General features: G+C 49.5%; 2 protein-coding genes and 1 pseudogene across 3 annotated transcripts; all 3 read right to left on the bottom strand.

The window, feature by feature from the left end:
* Positions 1 to 932: 932 nt before the first annotated feature.
* On the bottom strand, positions 933 to 4,990 carry LOC119237287 (glutathione S-transferase Mu 1-like). The gene is made up of 8 exons (XM_037501477.2): positions 4,858 to 4,990; positions 4,526 to 4,601; positions 4,040 to 4,104; positions 3,667 to 3,748; positions 3,470 to 3,570; positions 2,830 to 2,925; positions 2,637 to 2,747; positions 933 to 1,151 (listed from the first exon to the last, which is right to left on the bottom strand). The coding sequence occupies exons 1-8, from the start codon at positions 4,891 to 4,893 to the stop codon at positions 1,062 to 1,064; spliced, it is 657 nt and encodes a 218-aa protein (XP_037357374.1). The 5' UTR covers positions 4,894 to 4,990; the 3' UTR covers positions 933 to 1,061.
* Positions 4,991 to 9,176: 4,186 nt separating this feature from the next.
* LOC119236898 (protein SGT1 homolog) lies at positions 9,177 to 10,223 on the bottom strand (annotated as a pseudogene).
* A 4,240-nt stretch (positions 10,224 to 14,463) lies between these two features.
* LOC119237284 (glutathione S-transferase Mu 2-like) lies at positions 14,464 to 19,831 on the bottom strand. 2 transcript variants are annotated; one of them, XM_054691015.1, is made up of 8 exons: positions 19,759 to 19,831; positions 19,105 to 19,180; positions 18,641 to 18,705; positions 18,271 to 18,352; positions 18,074 to 18,174; positions 17,249 to 17,344; positions 17,063 to 17,173; positions 14,464 to 15,030 (listed from the first exon to the last, which is right to left on the bottom strand). In XM_054691015.1, exons 1-8 carry the CDS (start codon positions 19,825 to 19,827, stop codon positions 14,941 to 14,943), a joined length of 690 nt encoding a protein of 229 aa, XP_054546990.1. In that variant the 5' UTR covers positions 19,828 to 19,831; the 3' UTR covers positions 14,464 to 14,940. The 2 variants fall into 2 exon arrangements, with proteins under 2 accessions (XP_054546990.1, XP_037357369.1); XM_037501472.2 differs by lacking the exon at positions 19,759 to 19,831 and adding an exon at positions 19,474 to 19,600 and having other exon boundaries at positions 14,472 to 15,030.
* Positions 19,832 to 19,839: the final 8 nt, after the last annotated feature.

Below are 19,839 nucleotides of genomic sequence, written 5' to 3'. Positions count from 1 at the left end.
CAGCAGTATATTTCGTCAGTCTGCCTGTTCTGTTCCCCGCTCTGTCTCCAGTGAATCTTCTCACCCTCCCACACATCTGGTCTATACCCCGGTTCTTGTATAAATAAATAAATAAATCTTTAAAATAAATAAATAAAGTCACTTGCAGAGGATACAGAAGGAGGGATGGTGCCTAAAGAACCCTGTGGAGACTAACATGCTCATGAATGGAGTGAAGTGGGAAAACATCCAGCCCTAGATTCTCACAGAGGCCTTGGATTTGGATCATCAGAACGGCAGAAAGAACCTGAAACCATCTGAAGTTTAGGGGAAAAGTCCATCTGCAAAGTGATCAAGTCAGACGCCATCACCTTGTCACCAGCAACGCTGAATTCTAGAAGCTGAGTGATCCCATCAGGTGTCTGAGATCTTCATCCGAGAATTCAAGACCCACCAGACTGTTAGATCAGTGAACACCTGCACAGATATTTACTCATGTGCAAAACTAAGGACATTTCTCTCAGGGCACCCAGGAAAATGAGGGCAACCAAGAAGCTAGGGCCTGCCTGACAGCTGTGCAGTGGCCTGGAAAGGCGCCTGGAAATCCCTGAGGGAAGAGCAGGGATGGAGGCACCCACACCTGTGATGAGGTCACTCACTGCAGAGGGGACAATCCTGGTTCTCTCCCCTGGGGTGGGGGACACCAGGGGGAGTCTAACTAACTCCAGGGGGAGTCATACTAACCCACACAGCTGTGCAGTGCCAAGGGCCCTCAAGGGAAGGTTAATGCAGGAGATGCACAGGCCCAGGAAGGGGCCTCCCTTCCACAGAGAGCCCTGCCTGAGGGGCAGACAAAAACAGTCTCAGCTGCCTGCTACCAGCCACAGCCCCTGCCCCAGGCACTGCCAGGCGCCCTAGTCAGACCCTTGGAAGCTGCAGAGCCCGGGAGGCCCCGAGGGAATAAGACAAGACAGAGGAGATGTGATTAAGGCTTTACTGGGGATCTGGTGAAGCTAGGCAGGCTCAATGCCTGCCTAGCATGACAAAACAACTTGCTCCAACCTTGAAATAGACTTGATGGCCTATTTGTTGCCCCACACAGCAATCTTTAGAAACAGTGGGCGTGGGAGGTAGCGGCTGGACTTCATGTAGGCGGAGATCTTCGGCAGGGCCTGAGAGTGGAAAACCGAAGGTCAGATCAAACAGAAGCTGCAAGACCTTTGGGCTCCCCAGAGGTACCCACAATAGGGCCCCCAAGCAGAACAAGTTTCAGACTGTGTCCCTGAAACTTAAAGAAGCCAGATCTCACCCAGTGACTCAGCAAAACCAGAAGAGAAGCTGACAGGAGCATGTGGAGCAGGAAAGCCAGCAGCCCAGAGCTACTATCCCCCTGAGAGGAGACAGTGCAAGACTTGACCTGGACCCTGAGTCTATGTCCTGCTCAGTCCTGCTGCAGCCAACTGAGCAGAGATTCAGGTGTGTTTGGACAACAGATTCAAGTTTCTGCAATTGCCTTTTCAAAGATACAAGCCTGCACCAGCTACAGGCTACAGACAAGCTTTCCACCGCCCTCCCTGCTCTCAGTCGTCAGCTCTTACATAACCATAAGGCGATCAGCCAGCTTCAACCAGAAATGGTGAGAACTTGTTGAGAAAGCAGATCTCTTGATGGGAGTGGAAGGCAATCAGATTATAGGGTCAAAAATCTTATGGCTCTAATTCTGAAATCAGTTATAGTTGATAGGGTATCTTGCAAAGAATTGACTCAGGGCGATCTGGGAGGTAAGTCCAGGTGTGTTCCTCTACACCCAACCCCCTCATTGTGGTTCCAGTAATTTTCCAGCTGCACGGTGGGCTCCAGGGCAGTCACCTACAGGCCCCACTGTGCCAGATCCATGCCTTCCACGTAGTAGAAGATCAGATCAGTAACATGACGTAAAATGTATATACTCCTCATTTCAAGAGAGAAGCTGGGTAATTGGAGGGGGAGAGAAAAGAAACAGGGAGAGAAGGAAATTGCTCCAACAAGAAGACATCTGATGATCCTTCTCCCAGGGGCTCCCACATATGTACTCACATCCCATGGTGGGGGTTGGACATTCCTGCGACCCTCAGTGTTCCCGGACAGGGGTACAATTACAGCAAAGCTCTCAGGAGAGGAACAGTGAATAGTGTCTGTATCTCTGCTACTTATTGTGAACCCCCACCAGGCCTCAGCTCTACTGCTGCCAGCCACACACGTGCTCCTCTGCCAGCTGCCTCACCCCACTGTGGGGAGCTGAGCACCCAGCCTGGAAAAGGCCCTGAGGCTTTTTTCTTAGGCCCAGGACAGGGAAAGCCACTGCCACTGCCCAGGGAAGCCAGAGGCTGAGGGAGGCCAGCCAAGCCCATCCTGCTCTGCGAGCTGAGGAATTCTTATCCCTCCAACCTGGGTGTCCTTATCTTGAAGGAGCAGATGAAAATCATTCTAATGTGTAGAAACATTGTAAAGATTAAAAATAACGCAACATATGTGAGGTGCTTATCTTAAACCATGCCATGGCATAGAAAACTCCCAGCAAAGTCCTCAATGAAAACAGGTTTTCTTCATTTTAGATCCTGGACTAGAAAGACATCAGGAAAAGAGGGAAGAACATTAAGGAGGATCAAAGGAATCACCTCAAAGCGAGCCAGGAATTCCTTCAGGTTCGGGAATGCATCCATACACTTGGGCTCAAATATACGAAGTTTGTCAAGAATGTCATAAGCCACAAAATCCACATAGGTGATCTGCGGAAGGAGAGGGAGGGATGGCAGCAAAACTGACCCCTGGAAGAATCACAACCCCCTCCCAAAAGAACCCCTCCATTACCTTGTCTCCTGCAAACCAAGGCCTTTTCCCCAGAAACTGGGAGTACTGCTTCACCGTATCAGGGAGTCCTTTCAGGTAATCAGGTTTCATTTTCTCCTGAGACACAAAATAGTTGTCACCCCACAGGTGAGCAGCTGTGGACCCTGACTGTGCCCAGGGAGGCCCCAACAACCATTCACCCATCTGGGAAAGCGGTGAGAACCTGGCAGAGTTGGGGGCTACATCAGGCAGAAACAACACATGAAGGACACAGGAGAAGTGTAAAGTTCCAAACATGAGTGAGTGAAGAGCAGACTTGACTAAACTGGAGAGGGGAAGGGAATGGAAGGCAGAGGCACCCCAGGGACACACCCTGAACCCACATGTGCACACCCAAGGAGACAATGGGTTCTAACACAGTGCTGGGCTGACTCCCTGCTAGCAACCGGATTCCCAATGTTGAATTCTCCCCTATGAATGACAGGAATTGATCAGTAGAGTTTTCATTTGACACACTTGGGGTTTGGGGGTCACGCTGCAGATGGACTAGAAAACGTCTTCAAGGATGCAGAGCTCCAAGGAGTTGAGATGCAAACAGGACCAGTGTAGATGGGACACAACAGTCCTGGCTCAAATCAGAAATTATCCACCCCTGACTCACAAACTCAGGGTTGTAGCAGACCCTGGCCATCTGGATAAGGGTGTCCATGGCCTGGTTCTCCAAAATATCCATGCGAATCTTCTCCTCCTCTGTCTCGCCACCTACAGCCATATACAGACTCAACCTCGACATCCCACCCAGACCCACCTATAAACACAGCCTCCTAACCCCACCTCTACCCCACCAGCCTCACTCACACAGGTTGTGCTTGCGGGCGATGTAGCGAAGGATGGCGTTGCTCTGGGTGAGCTTCTGAGCCCCATCAATTAAGTAGGGCAGCTGCAAATGAAATAGGGGTAGGTCGTGTTTGGGCCTCCAGCAGTCCTGCATCCTCTCAGTAGCAAGAGCAGTCAGGAAACCTGGCTCTCACAGCCCCAGGCCTGCAGTAGGGACCAAATAATCAAGTGTCCAGTGTGTGAATGAGCTAGAATATAAGCAACACGGAAGGCAGCACAGAGAGCCAGGAAGCTGAGGGCTGAGCAGAAGGCACTGGTCCCAAAGTCTCTGAGCTGGAGAGAAGATGGAGGAGACACCCTCTCATTGCCACATCACCCCCAGTCCTGCACCTACATTGGGGAAGTCCAGGCCCAGCTTGAATTTTTCATTCAGCCACTGGCTTCTGTCATAGTCAGGAGCTGCGGTGCAGAGAACACAGGTAAACAGCCCTCCCTGAGGCCCAACTTTGTTCCCAGGAAACTGCAAAGGGACCAGCGTCAGGTGGTTCCAGTAATTCTCCTGCTGCACGGTGGACTCCAGGGCAGTCACCTACATGCCCCACTGTGCCAGTTCCGTGCCTTGCACGTAATACAAGATCAGATCGGTAACATGGGAGGGGCTGCATGGGAAGCCTGAGCTTCATCAGAAGGTTTCTTCAGGGTAGAGGCAAAGACCAATGAGCAACCCACCTAAAGATCATTCTGGGGACCCTGAAATCCTTTTCCTGTCTGCCTTGGAAGCCAAGCCACAACCTCCCAGAGGGAAGGGGAGGCAGCAGGTGGCCAGGCACCAAATCAACATGCACAGGGCAGAAGTCAGACAAGACCAGGGAGCCATTACCGTCGCCCATGCTGTACTTCTTTTCCACATACTTTGAGTCTGTGTATTCCAGCAGCATGCGGATGGCGTGCGCCAGCTGGGAGGATGCAGGGACAGACGTCAGGCCCGTGGGGGGTGGGGGTTCCAACAAAATCTCTAAGTAATCTACAGTCGCAGCTTCAAACTTTCTCCTCTCTGCCCGCGCACACACCCAACCAGAGAAGCTGCACACCAGGTGAGGCTGGGCACCAACAAGCCCTGGAGAGGAACCTTCTGGTAACACAGGTCCCTCTGTCTGGCTTTCCGGCACCCTCTCGCCTCCCTCTCACCCACCGGGCGGATCCCTCACTCACCCCACGGATGTCCCAGTATCCGAAAGTCATAGCCATGGTGCAGGTTTCTGGGTTCTGCGGCGGCGCCGGGGCTGTGCTCTGCAGGACTTGTGACTTACCCTTGGACACAGGGAGGACGCAGCAGGAGTGGCGTCCCGCCCCCTCAGCCCTGCCACGCCCCGTCTGCACCACAACGCCCTCTAGGGCCCCCGCTGCTCCCCAGAAGCAGGCCCTCTGAGGCGGTGCAACCCTTGATCTGGCTGGGTTTAGACCAAGGGCAGTCAGTAATCCTTGGGGATCAGGAGCCAGAGGCTAAGTGCCTGCATTGAGCTAATTTCCCTCCACCCTCTTTGGGGCTACGCCCCACCTTTCAGGCCTCTGCTAGGTCCAAAAGAGTTTGTCTTAGCACCTGGGAGACAAGGCAGCGTCATCAAAAGTTCAAGCCTCTCTCCTTTTCCCTCCCCTCCAAGTATTGCTCAACTTGGCCCTGCAGTCTCTGGGAGGCTTGAGCTGCAGGATTAATAGAAATATAGTGGCCTTCAAATCCAGTGTTTAATCTGGCCCTTCCCAGTCACACCATTTCAGTGGTCAGGAAGTTCTTCCAGGTCTATATGATCTGTCCAGCCTCCTATCTACCAGCACAGCCTGTCAGTGGGAGGGGGTTGACCCACCAGGGCAAGGAGTTGTGGTCTGTGTGGTCTTTTAACAAACTGCAGAGGACCCCGCCCTTAGCAAGCTAAGAGAGAGAAGAGCAAACGAAGTTACAGCCTAGCTGGTGACTCCTTCCTGAGCTGGTCCCAGCCCCAGGCAGGGCATGGAGCTGCACCCCAGGCTGGCCCCCAGCAACATGGTCCTCCCACTGACAGGGACAGAGACTAGAAGCTGGAGGTCTCAGGGAAAGTGCCTCAGGGGGAGGGCCGAACTCAGAGGGGCCAGATGCCCATGTCACCGCACTGGGTGGCAAAGTGGGGTGGCACCCAGACGCCCACAGGACAGGGGCACAGCCAGGCCCTGCAGACCCTTAGGGTGGAGACCCTCAGATTTGTGGATTTTGAGCCCTGACCCTGGCTCCTGATCCCGCTGTTAGTTTGGGTATGAGATGGTAGCTCAGGTGGCCTTTGAAGGCATGTGTCATCTGTGCCCCGGGTACAAATTCCACAAGCACAGGGTCCTACCTGCCAACTGTCTACTGTGAATGCAGAAACCTATTTCAACTTAAGAGACTCAGACATAGTTTGGCCAATGCTCATTTTCCTAAGTTAAAGGATATTACACAATTTGGTGATATATGAAAATTGATGAGCGGAACTTGGATAATAAAATGGGTTTACAAGTTAAGAGCAAGGCTGGTGCACTATAGAAATCAGTTTAAATTAGTAGCATTTTATTAGAATGACAAGGTATGCAGCCAGTGTTCCATACTGTTTCAAACCACTATAATGTAGAAGAGTTTTGAGAAAGATACAAAGACTTGAAATAATCCCTGCACATCTCTAAACCGAGAACTGGGAGAGTGTGTCATTGGAGGCCAACAAGCTTTGTCCCTGGGTCCACTTCCACCCTACCCCACATCCACACACTCATCCCCATCAGACCTGCCAGTCCTTGGACTCCAGTTCTGGGCTCAGGCTCAGGATGCAACCTCTGGGGTCAAACTAGATTCCCAAGGAGTTTGCCCACAGGGAGATGGGGCAATGGCAGACTCACAAACCCAGAGCTGGCCTGCTAAACAGTTGCATTTGTCACGATCCATAAAGGATCTGTCATTCTTGGTGTTATAAACCTTGGGCGGAAACAGAAGCAAGGAAGGTAGGAGCAGGGGTAAAGTGTAGGAAGGAGGGAGGGAAGGAAGAGGACAATCCTGCAGAGAGGGGGAGCCTGGCACAGCAGCCTCTCAAAGCAGGTTGCACAGGCCTAGGGGTCTGACCAGAGGGAGCAGTGGGGGTGCCAGGCTGCCAGAGCTGTGGGGAGCAGGGAATCTGGAACTTGGTCTGAAGGGAGGGACTTGAGCCCTGGTGACCTCCCAGAAATTCCGTCCCAATGATTCCAGGTTCGGGATTTACAAGACATCAAGATCTCTTGTGTCCTGTATCCAGTCCAGAGTTCCTGCCTCCAGGCTGGCTTCTGGACTGCATTCCACCTTCCTTCCATTTCTACTGCTAACATTGCAACCTCTCCAGTAAATTCACAGAAGTTCTACATAAAATAACCAGGAATACAAAATAACATATTGAAATAAATACCAACAGACAAATTAAAAAGTGTCTCCTCATGGTAATGTATTAATGAACATATTTTCTGCATAGCCTAGGAAATCCAGGACATAAAGAGTATTTTAAATCTGAGAATAGGGAAATTAAAATAAACATTAACTAAATGCTTTCAAATTGAAATGCAAAAGTAAAATTTTCACATATCTATTTTTAGAATAAGGAATTAGATGAATTCGGCCTCAGCAAACTTTAAGATGAAAGTATGGAGAAAAAGAAGTACTAAGAAGAAAATATGGAAGCTTGAATATTAGGTTTACAAAATCATTAATTAATTATCTGAAAACATTATCTATCACCAGAGCAGTTTTCTTACATCAAAAATAAAACAAACAGGGCCTCCCCGGTGGCACAGCGGTTGAGCGCTGGGTTGCGAAGCTGCCCGCGGCCTCTGCGGCGCCGGTTCGATCCCCGGCTGCTCCCGGGCCACTGGAGGAGGGTCCCACATGGCGTGCAGACCTCTCCTGCCGCCCGCTGCTCCCCTCCGCAGTGTACTTCGGTCCTTCTGCCTGCTCTGCTCCCCGCTCTGGCTCTGGTGAATTCTCTCACCCTCCCGCGCTTCTGACTGTACCTAGTGCATGTATAAAACAAACAAACAAACAAACAAATAAATAAATAAATAAACATGCCTCTATTAAATAAAAATAAAATAAAATAATAAAATAAAACAAACAAACAAAAATGATAGATAACCTGGTTCTCACAGCCCCTGGCCCACACCGGTACCAAATATTCATGTGTCCGATAGTGAAAGAGCTGGACCAAGAGCATCATGGAAGGCAGTGCAGAGAGCCAGGAAGCTGAGGGTTGAGCAGAAGGTACTGGTCCCAAAGGCCCTGTGCAGGAGCAGGAGATGGAAGAGGCACCCTCTTGTTGCCCACATCACCCCCAGCCCTGCACCTACATTGGGGAAGTCCAGGCCCAGCTTAAATTTTTCACTCAGCCACTGGCTTCTGTCATAGTCAGGAGCTGTGGTGGAGAGAACACAGGTAAACAGGCCTTCTTGAGACCTAACTTTTGCTGCAGTTTCCCAGGTAAATGCAAAGAGATCAGTGTCTGGGCCCCCTGCATGGGAGGATCTGAGTCTGAACCCCATCTCACAGACCAGTTTTGGGGGAAAGAGCTCTGATAAACTCAGGAACCTCCATGAGGAAGACTTATTCAGAGTTGAGAAAGCCCATCCCAACTCTTGTTCAATCCACTCTCACTTTTTCCTTGGAAGTGAAGCTGCACCCTTGAAGGGGTTTAGGGTTAGGAGGTCCCTTTTGCATATGGTGGGGGGGCATCACAGGGAGCCATAAGTTCCAATGACCTTGGGTGCTTGTTACCAAATCAGTGTAAGTTGACACAGTCAGAACAAGGCCATTACTGTCGCCCATGGTGTACATCTCCTCGTAGTGAGAGTCTATGTATTCCAAGAGCAGGTGGAAGGTAGACACCAGCAAGCCCTTCAAAAGAAACTTCTGGCTCAGTCTGTCCCTTCTGAGTAAGTGGCATCCCTCCCACCAGTCTCCATCCCTCCAACCCTGATAGACACTTAGCTCACCCCTCAGATATCTTAGTAACCCAAGGTCATGACCATGGTGCTGGTTTCCTGCTCTCCGTGAAACTCTCAGCAGAGCTAGAATTGGAATTTGTCCTTTGGCCAGAGGCAGAGTGAAGTGGGGGCTGATATGGCCCCACCCCTGAGAAATAGGACACTCAGGACACAGGGAGATAACATTCATTTAAATAAGAATGGACTTAAACAACACTTACCTTAACTACAGGGGTTGTACTTTTCTTCCTCATACAAATATTGTATTTACAATTCCATTCAAAACCAGTTTTTAAAAGTAAACAGTGTTAAACTCAGGTTGAAAATCTATGCTCACCCAAGTTGCCAAGTCTAATAAATTTTTAACAGAATACTGCATCAACAGTAAGGCAATTCCCCAAGATACCACATTAACAATTTCTCCCATACCTAGGTGCAGCTAATCCAATCTGGTAGCAAATGATACCACATTCCATTTCAGACTATCTGAAATTCTTATGGATAAAAGTGGTAAGATAGAATCTTTTTTCTTTATTAAGCAGATTAGACACTTGAAAAATAATTTCTAAGAACAAAGATATAAAAAGGCATAAACTTTCAAAAAGATACTCAGTGTTCAAAATTCAAGATTGTAGTGTTAGTACACAATGGGTGTTAGGTGAATATGTTCAATAACATGATAACAAATTAACTTATTTAGTACTTTTTCCTTCAGTATGATCAAGAGGATCGTCAACTTTCCTTTTACCTACATCAGTCCAGTTGGTGCTCAGAGCTAGACCATCAAACTCCATAAATGATCTATTCGTGGCACATTCCCTTCAGCAGAATCGCTTGAACAGATCAGCTAAAATTACGTGTGTAAAGTCTCATTTCCCGGCAAGTTCTCATTTTGTTCCTCCTCTGATCTCACCCACCAGTTTATCCCAATTTCTTGTCTAATGAGATGATGACATGGGTTCTTTGTGTCTGCAATGCTCTGCTTCACTTAGGCAGGCCCTCTCGCCCCTCCAGCTTGCCCCATCTCACAGCCTCTGGCATTTTTCATTTTAATTTCAATCTTTCTTGCAAGTACCTTAAATGTGTTCTGTTCTTATAGAATAAAGTCTCTATTTCAAATTGCCATCCTCTCCAGAAAGAAGTTTCATCAAAGCAATCAACTCTTTTTCTGAGAATTCCACGTTTACATCATTGTTCTGAACATTCTTGCTCCTAAGTGGAAGCCACACTTGAGCATGGTCTTTCCACCCATCATGCTTGATTTGTGACTAGTCTGCCTCATATTGTTCTCCATTCTAAGCTTCTTTACACCTTTTAATCCAGACAATGCAATCAGCAAGAGTAATATCTCATTTCTATCCTGTAAAATTTTCTAGAGCAGCAACATATCTTTCTTTTCTTTGGAAGGTACTCACATACCCTTTGCTCAGCAGAGCACTGGAATTATTTGGATTAAGTTCAAGAAATTTCTTTGCGACAGCATCATGGTAACTCTCAAGAATGGGGCAATAAGCTCTGTGACAATAATGCTATGCCTCATCGGCTTTCTGTTCCCCACAGTTGATCAGCTCCACTACCATTGCTCCAGGGTTGGGGGGGGGGTGGTGCTCGTTGACCAGAACATCTGAGAAGCTCCAGGAAGCCTCTGGACTGCTGCAGGTCCTGCTCCGGCCACACCCTCCGTTACAGATTCTGTTAGTGCTGCTGAAGCTGCTACACCTCAGTTATGACCACCATCCCTCCCAGGGGACAACTTCTCTCTGATTTATTTTTATTTTATTATTTTGCAATTCTAGTCCCCTGCTTTCCATCTGTTTCTTCAGTAGGAGAGATGTTCCTTCACAGACCATGGCAATGTATGGAGACACTTTGTCACAATGGAAGTGCTACTGGAATCCAGTGGACAGGATGCTGGGGATGCAGCTAAACACCCTGCCATGCATAGGACAACCCCAGAGAAAGATGATGTGTCCAAAGTGTCAGTCGGCAAATGAAGGAGACCTGATCTGTGACACGGGTCAAAAGCTGCCACTGGAAAATACTTCCTGCCACTCCAGCTGACAGGAAGACTCCAGAGCCCCACTCCCATGGCAGCCAGCAGGCAGAGGCACTGTCTACAGGGAGCACCCAGATTGCCCTGGGGGCTGGCCCTGCAGACAGCAGGCTGCAGAACAGACACAAGACAATGAGAGGTGGCAGAGGAGGTACTGAGGGCTAGGCAGCCTGGCCCTGTGGGTTCAGGCTGTAGAGGGGGAGGTCTGGCCCTCTCTGTGTTTCACCCCCTCCCTGGGTGGCCCAAGGTGAATTGATAAGCTCCTAGTGACTGCCACGTCCACAGACGAGGACATCCGTGAGGAGTCACCTAGAACAGCTCCTTTCCACTGTTCACCTACATTCAAGGGTCCAGAGACATTCGTGTACATGAATTGGCCAAACATGCAGCAGTCAGTGATTTGCCCTTTGCAGCGCTTATCCTATGGTGACAATAATCATGGCACTTACCAGCGGGACAAGAGTCTATCTTGACTCCAAAGTTCCTTGGACTTGTTAGGAGACATCTCAGCCAGTCTGGTCTTTTCCAGCAGAATCTCCCTTTTCTCTGGGAGTTTCATAGACAGAGATTCATCAGGTGGACATATGCATAACAAATAAACAGTTAGCCAAAGGTAAAGGTGGAAAGACCTTATTTTATTATTATGAACCTATAAAGCTAGCGTAAGTTGCAACTAGGAGCACAAAGAGCCTCAGGGAGGGGAGAGCGAGGTTACATGCCTCCCAGGTGGCAGCACAAATTAATTTGCTCTTACATAAGAATAAAAAAATCCTATTAAAAAGATGTAAAATAGTTTACCCTTTACCCTCTAACGTCTATTTGGGGATTTACCTGCGTAATGGAGTAAACATAGAAGAAAGCATTAGCTTAAAGATGATCATAGTACCGTAAATAGAGGTGAAAAGTTAGAAAGCCACGCAAAAGCCAACAGTATAGAATGGCCAGGCAAATAACACTTTATCTACAGGAAGGAATGCTGGGCACTCGTTAATATTTAGGAGAATTACATGATGAGTAAGCCAATATGTCAGATTTTAGAGCAAATGTGAAGACAAAAACAGATTTAAAAATGTGATGTATGCAGCAATCAAACTGACAAAAGGGGCGGGCTAATTAACAGCCAAAGACGAGCTGCAGTGACTCCCTAAGGTAGAACGTAATCTGCTTAACCACTATTCATAGCTCCCAGTATGTTCCAGCTGCTGTTGTACTGTAATACAAACAGCTGTGGCACCAGTGGGCAGAACAGACAAAGATCCCTCCTCATTGTATCGTGGTTCTCTGGAAAGAGACACATGGTGAAGAACAAATCACATAATACACAAGACAACATATAGTATAATTTTGCTGACATATATATCAGAAGCAGTAAAGGCTCATATCTTAGGTGTGCTCTCTATAGGTTTCGTGTGTCTACTCTTAACGGCATAATCCCCACCCAGATCAAGAGAGAACATTTGCAGCACTTTTCAAGGAAAATCAGCGAATAACCCAACATACACAGGGTCATCGCTTATCTGACCTCCAAAGCAGTGGGTTCACTTGCATGTTGACTTTCATTTAGATGGAATGATACAGCAAGGACTGTTGGTCTCTGCATGATTTTGGTTAATATGGTATCTGTGAGAATCACCCATTTGCTGCATGTAGCAATGGCACATTCAATATTCCTTGCTACATAGTATTCCGTCATACGACCAATGGAATTTTTTTTGTGTGTGTGGGAACCTCATGGGTGGCCGGGGATCAAACTGGTGCTGCAGAGGCTGCGGGCAGCCTCGCAACCCAGAACTCAACCACTGCGCCACCAAGGGAGACCCAATGGAATTATATTAATAAGCCACCCATTGTCTATTGATAGACATTTGGTTGTGGTCACCTATTACTATTTCAAATTAGTGTCTTGAACATTATTGAGTATACAGTGGAAACCCAAGGGCAGAGGGGAAATGTATGTTTAATTCTAGTAGATGCTGCTGGTATTCCAAATTGGTTGCCTCACCAGCAGTGAATGACAGTTGTGTTACTCCAAAAATTAAAGAACAATTATTGATCCACTTATTTTTTTTTTAATTTTTTTTTTAATAGAGGCATGTTTATTTATTTATTTGTTTGTTTGTTTGTTTTGTTTATACATGCACTGGGTACAGTCAGAAGCATGGGAGGGTGAGAGAATTCACCAGAGCCAGAGCAGGGAGCAGAGCAGGCAGAAGGACCGAAGTACACTGCTGAGGGGAGCAGCGGGCGGCAGGAGAGGTCTGTGCGCCATGTGGGACCCTCCTCCGGTGGCCGGGGAGCAGCCGGGGATCGAACCGGCGCCGCAGAGGCCGCGGGCAGCTTCGCAACCCAGCGCTCAACTGCTGCGCCACCGGGGAGGCCCCTTATTGATCCACTTAATTTGGCTTGTATTAGTATATAATAATATCCTACTGTGTTCAGAACTTCTCTGATATCTAAAAAGAACATATTGGATATATTTGGTTATAAAATGCTTAGCCCTTTTATCATTGAGATATATATACATTTGGGATAAGGTGCATTTGATGATTTGCAATAACAACAACTCCCAGCTGAACTTTGAAATCACCCCAAATCATCAGCAACTTTCTGGGGAGCATGGTTTGAGAGATCCTGATCTACTAGAAATTTCCCCTTCAGCAGCCCACTCTGCAGTGAGATTTAAAGTCACTTGCAGGGCCTCCCCAGTGGCGCAGCGGTTGAGCGCTGGGTTGCGAAGCTGCCCGCAGCCTCTGCGGCGCTGGTTCGATTCCCAGCTGTTCCCCGGCCACTCCCCGGCCACCAGAAGAGGGTCCCGCATGGCGCGCAGATCTCTCCTGCCACCCGCTGCTCCCCTCAGCAGTGTATTTCGGTCCTTCTGCCTGCTCTGCTGCCCGCTCTGGCTCTGGTGAATTCTCTCACCCTCCCGCACTTCTGACTGTACACAGTGCTTGTATGAATAAATAAATTTTTTTTTAAAAAAAAGAATGTATAATATACAAAACAAAATAATTAAAACAAAAAGAACTTTAAAGTCACTTGCAGAGGACGCAGAACGAGGGATGGCGCCTGAAGAACCTTGTGGAGACTGACATGCTCATGAATGGAGTGAAGTGGGAAAACATCCGGCCCTAGATTCCCACAGAGTCCTTGGATTCAGATCATCAGAACGGCAGAAAGAACCTGAAACCATCTGAAGATTAGGGGAAAAGTCCATCTGCAAAGTGATCAAGTCAGACGCCATCACCTTGTCACCAGCAACGCTGGATTCTAGAAGCTGAGTGATCCCATCAGGTGTCTGAGATCTTCATCCGAGAATTCTAGACCCATCAGACTATTAGATCAGTGAACACCTGCACAGATATTTTCTCATGTGCAAAACTAAGGACATTCCTCCCAGGGCACCCAGGAAAATGAGGGCAACCAAGAAGCTAGGGCCTGCCTGACAGCTGTGCAGTGGCCTGGAAAGGCGCCTGGAAATCCCTGAGGGAAGAGCAGGGATGGAGGCACCCATAGCTGTGATGAGGTCACTCACTGCAGAGGGGACAATCCTGGTTCTCTCCCCTGGGGTGGGGGACTCCCCTTGTGGTCCCCCATACTAACACACACAGCTGTGCAGAGCCACGGGCCCTCAGAGGAGAGTTAATAAAGAGGACACACAGGCCCAGGAAGGGGCCTCCCTCCCATAGAGAGCCCTGCCCCAGAGGCAGATAGGAACAGAGTCTCAGCTGCCTGCTACCAGCCACAGCCCCTGCCCCCAGGCACTGCCAGGCTTCCCAATCAGCCCCTTGGAAGCTACAGAGCCCAGGAGGCCTGGAAGGAATAAGACAAGACAGAGCAGGTGTGATTAAGGCTTTACTGGGGATCAGGCAGGGCTGGTGGGCTCCACGCTGGGAGAGCAGGGTCAGTACAGAGGCCAACACCGGTCTTCAGGGACTGAGCTCAGGACTGAGCTCCGCAGGGCTCCAGCTGGTTCCCCAGAACAGAAGCAACCACTGAAAGGAGAATATCTGGTGGTCTTTGGTGTAGGAAGGATAATGATGAAGTGGACTTTGCTGAAGAAGAAGGGGGTGCTGTAGACCTTCTAGGGATTGATAACTGAGCCTGGGGAAGTAAAGGTGCCAAGTAATTACTGATGGAGATAAAATGAGAAAAGAACAAGGCAAGTGAACTGTGGGTGCAGCGAAGTCCCAGCTCTGTCGCAAGAACAGACTGGTTCCTCACTCACAGCCCTGGCCCTACAGGGCCTATTTGTTGCCCCACACGGCCATCTTGGAAAACATAGGGCGAGGCAGGTAACGGCTGGACTTCATGTAGGCGGCCATCTTTGGCAGGGCCTGAGGGTGGAGAGAGGGCCAGGTTAGGGTCTGCAGCCCCATTACACAGAATAGATGACTAAAGAAGCACTGGGTTTTAGGCCCAGGTACAATCCTTCCTTGTGGGGTCCAGGGTTGGGGTTCGACACAGTCTTTTTGAGGTCCCCAGATCTATGAACTAATGCTTCATTAGCAGTAACTATGTGATATCTCTGTGAGACTCAGCCTATAAGGAAAATCTGCACTGTGCTAAGTGCTTTAAATCCACCAGAGATCATGACATCAGTTTAGAATCCACCAACTAATCTATTACTCTACCAGCTAATCTACTAATCTACTGAATCCACCAACTAATCTACTGATAGGTTTTACTATCACCATTTGTAAACAGGGAAACTGAGGCACAAACAGGTGCAGCAGCTTCCTCAGCTCACACAGCTAGTGAGTGGGCAGGGCTGGCATGCATCTGGCTCTCCCCAATTCTGGGTCCTTTCTGCTGCTCTCCCCTACCCCTCTTCACAGGTGTGTGGGCTCCGTACCTCATAAATGTTTCCTTTCTCAAAGAGAGGCTCCTGGCTTTTCAGAGTCTACTCAGTGCAACCCAGGGCAAAGCAAGGGGTTCAGATTATGCCCCTGAAGCTTGAAAAAGAGACCAGATCTCACCCAGTGACTCAGCAAAACTGGGAGGGAAGCTGATAGGGAGGAAGTGGAGAGGAAGCCAGCAACCAGGCGCTAATTGTTCCTCTGAGAAGAGAATGTCTAAGACTTGTTTTCTGAGTCTACCTGACCTCCTGCCCAGTCCTGCTCAGCCAACTTGGCAGAAACTCAAGTGTGTTTGGAAAACATTGTCCAAGAGAGGGAAAGTGGGGTCAGGAGGTGAGAGAGAGAGAGAGAGAGAGAGAGAGACCATGTTCTAAAGGATTCAAAACCTGAGCCCTTCCTACCCAAAGTGCCAGACACCAGCTGCAGGCAGAGGCCACAGCTCTCCTGCCTCCCTCCCTGCCTCAATGGTCCCCAAACTTAGAAAATCCCCAGAGGATCTGCCTGGGCCAGCACCAGATCTGGTAAGTCTTGCTGGGAAAGCAGGTATTTTGATGGAAGGAGAAAGAAATAAGGCTGTCGCCCAAACCGTTAGCAACAAGAATCTGAATTTGTAACAAGGTAGACTTTTTTTCTCTGCACAACACTAAAAGTTAAAATCCACAGGACATGTGAAGTGAGTTGAGGCCCTGCTCCTCCAGCACCCAGTTGGTCCTACACACCCACAATCCCTGAAATTCTCCAACTGCACTAGCACAGGAGGGTGGGCTCCAGGTGGGGTCACCTGTGCATCCCCCACTGTGCCTGTCCCAGGGCCTTCTCCCCAGGAGAAGATCAGATCAGTGCATATACCTCATCTTCAGATAGAATCCGAGTAATTGGAAGAAAAGAAAGGAAAGGAAATCATATCAATAAGAAATGACCAATAAATCCATCCCCTGGGGCACTTATACTTCTACCTGGGATTTCCCAGCACCAAGTACCCTCTAGGGACACTCAGTGCTTCCCCAGATATGGTGTTGGTCACTGCAAAGCTCTCAGGAGAGGGACAGTGAACAGCGTCTGTGTCTCTACTTACTGTCAACCCCACCAGGCCTCAGCTTTCCTGCTTCCAGCCACACACACGGTCCTCCGCCAGCTGCCTCACCCGCTGTAGGGAGCTGAGCACCCAGCCTGGAAAAGGCCCTGAGGCTTATCTCTTTGGCCCAGTACAGGGAGAGCCACTGTGGCTGCCCAGGGAAGTCAGAGACTGAGGGTACCCAGCCCAGCCCATCCTGCTCTGTGAGCTGAGGAATTCTTATTCCCTCCAATTGCTTATCTACAATATAGAGGAGATATTTCTCCTACCTTGTAGGAATGAAGTAAAGATTAAATATGACAACATGTAAGATACTGAGCAGAGATCCTGGCATGCAGCAAGTCCTCACAAAACACTAGTGTTTCTTCTTAGGGCCCAGGACTAGGAAAAGACCGGGACGAAGAGGTGCGAGCGCAGGAGAATCTGGGAAATCACCTCAAATCGAGCCATGAATTCCTTCAGGGCTGGGAACGCATCCAGGCACTTGGGCTCGAATATACGCAGTCCATCAAGGAAGTCATAAACCAAGAAATCCACATAGGTGATCTGCACAAAGTAAAGGATGAGAATGTACGAATATGGGGAGAATGACCCCCCGTCACCCACAGCCCCTGCCTTTACCTTGTCCCCTGTAAACCACGTCCTCTTCCCCAGAAACTGGGAGTATTGCTTCACCATGTCAGGGATTCCTTTCAGGTAATCAGGCTTCAGTTTCTCCTGAGGTACGAAACAGCTGTCACCCCTCAGACACAGACCCCTGGGCAGAGAGGCACCTCCCAGGGGCTTCCTGACCCCCAGTTGCGTCCAGTGAGCAGCCATGGACCCCAACTGTGCCAGGTAGGGCCCAGCCATCTTTCACCTAACTGTGCTCCTGAGACTCCTGCTGGGCCCCCCATCTGTGAGCAAGGGGAGGCAGAGCAGCAGCATCTGTCCCCGCATCTGTCCCCACAGTGTCCCCCCCTCCATGGGCCACACCCAGGGGAGCTGTGAGAACAACATAAATCTGAACTACATGGATAATCAAAGAACGAAAATACTTGACAGTGAAAGTAGCAAATTCTACTGGTGGATGACAGCAAGATGGGGGGACAATTGTGGAGTATGTGATGAAATGGGGAGACTCTGAGAGGGTGATAAGGAGTTGCAGAGGAAAGAGGCCCTGAGACAGTCTGGCTGCCTATGTGGCAAAGCGCCAATGCCAGGGGTTTCAAGGAGATAGTGTTGGGCGATCGAGGTAAAACTAGGAAGAGAATTTAACACCGGGAATTTGGGGCTTCTTGAAAAAAGGAAACTTGTCAGTTTTCAGATGACACTATTTGGGGTTCTGAGGGTCACACTGATGGTGGATAGGGTACCTTGTAAGAGTCAGTAACGCTAATGAATTCAGATGCAAACACAAAGTCCAGTCTCCTTATAAACCCTGTCCAGCCACGGGAGGGGACTCACAAAGTCAGAGTTGTAGCTCAGCCTGATCAATTGCATGCGGGTGTCCATGACCTGGTTCTCCAGAATGTCTATGCGAATCTTCTGCTCCTCTGTCTCCCCACCTGCAGCCACACAGCACAGCTCACCCTCAGCTCACCACCCAGACCCACCTATGGACCCAGCCACTGGCCCCCCCGCACACACCCAGCCCCACTCACACAGGTTGTGCTTGCGGGCGATGTAGCGAACAATGGCATTGCTCTGGGTGATCCTGTGAGCCCCATCAATTAAGTAGGGCAGCTGCAAAGGGATCAGAGGCAGGTCGCGTGGGCCTCCTGCATCCCTGCACCCCCAACTTCTTTAAGGGATGAGAGAAGATCTGGCTCTCACAGGCCCACACCAGGTACCAAATATTCATGTGTCCAGTAGTGAAAGAGCTGGACCAAGAGCGTCATGGAAGGCAGTGCAGAGAGCCAGGCAGCTGAGGGCTGCGCAGAAGGCACTGGTCCCAAAGCCCCTGAGCAGGGACAGGAGGTGGAGGAGACAGACACCCTCTCTTTGCCCACATCACCCCAGCCCCGCACCTACATTGGGAAAGTCCAGGCCCAGCTTGAATTTTTCATTCAGCCACTGGCTTCTGTCATAGTCGGGAGCTGTGGTGGAAAAGACGAAGGAAAACAAACCTCCCCTAAGTCAAAATTCTGCTCTCAGGAAAACCAACAAACCAGTTCAGGCAAGACCCACTGGAATCTGAGGTCGCACATTGTACTTTAGGGGAAAGCAGGTCGCACATTGTACTTTAGGGGAAAAGAACATTTACAAAGTTTGTAATCACAGGATGAAGTTTCACTCAGGGGTAAAACAAGTCCTAAGGGGGAACTTCCAGCTACTGTTTGGGGCCCCAGACATCCCCTCTCAGATTCTGCTTTGGAAACCAAGCTGCACCCTCAACGGGGCTTAGAGAAGGGGAGGGAACAGGTGGCCAGGGAATGGGGTGCTTTGTACAAAACAGCATGATGTGGGAAGCAGTGAGGACCAGAGCACATGATTACCGTCGCCCATGCTGTACTTCTTCTCCTCATACTTTGAGTCTGTGTATTCCAGGAGCAGGCGGGCGGTGTGCGCCAGCTGGGAGGATGCAGGGACAGACATCAGAGATTTGGTTGGGGGGAGGAGAGGATTCTGATTGAATCCTCTGCTGCAGGTAATCCCCCAGATACACAAGCCAGCTGCCCCCCTTATGCACACAAACACACACACACACACTCACTCCTACAGAAGCATGAGATGGGTCCAGCTCCAGCAGGTCCTTAAAGGATACTTGTGGTATAACTGGTCCCCCTTACTAGCCTTTCCCTGCCTTGCTGCACCATCCCACCCACCCTGAGACCTGGTTCACCCAAGGTAGAACCCTTGCTCACCCCTCTGATGTCCCAGTAACCCAAGATCATGGCCATGCTGCTGGTTTTCTTGCTCTGAGAGGACCTACACAGAGCAGGACTAGGACTTTATCCTCTCTCCAGGGCTCTGGCTGGTTATACACCACCAGCCTTGGCCCCGCCCCCAGCCTCCACCCCACTTCCGTCCTGAGATGAGGAAAACAACCCTGGGATTGGAAGAAACATGATCCTCTTCAGCCTGGCAGCTCAGAAAACTGAGCAGAGAATTGCTTATCCAGGTACTAAATGCCAACTGGCTGGGCTTGCCTGTTTCTCTGTTGGCTCATGGCTTCCCCAGACCCACTCAGAACTCTGCTGTGCCAGAGGGAGTTTCATTGAGCTGTGGAG

Source organism: Talpa occidentalis, unplaced genomic scaffold (genome assembly GCF_014898055.3).
Source record: "Talpa occidentalis isolate TD23 unplaced genomic scaffold, MPIMG_talOcc4v2.1 talOcc4.9, whole genome shotgun sequence".
In the NCBI taxonomy this organism is placed as follows: domain Eukaryota; kingdom Metazoa; phylum Chordata; class Mammalia; order Eulipotyphla; family Talpidae; genus Talpa; species Talpa occidentalis.
Note: the sequence above shows the minus strand (reverse complement) of the source record. Positions and strands in the feature narration are given on the sequence as shown.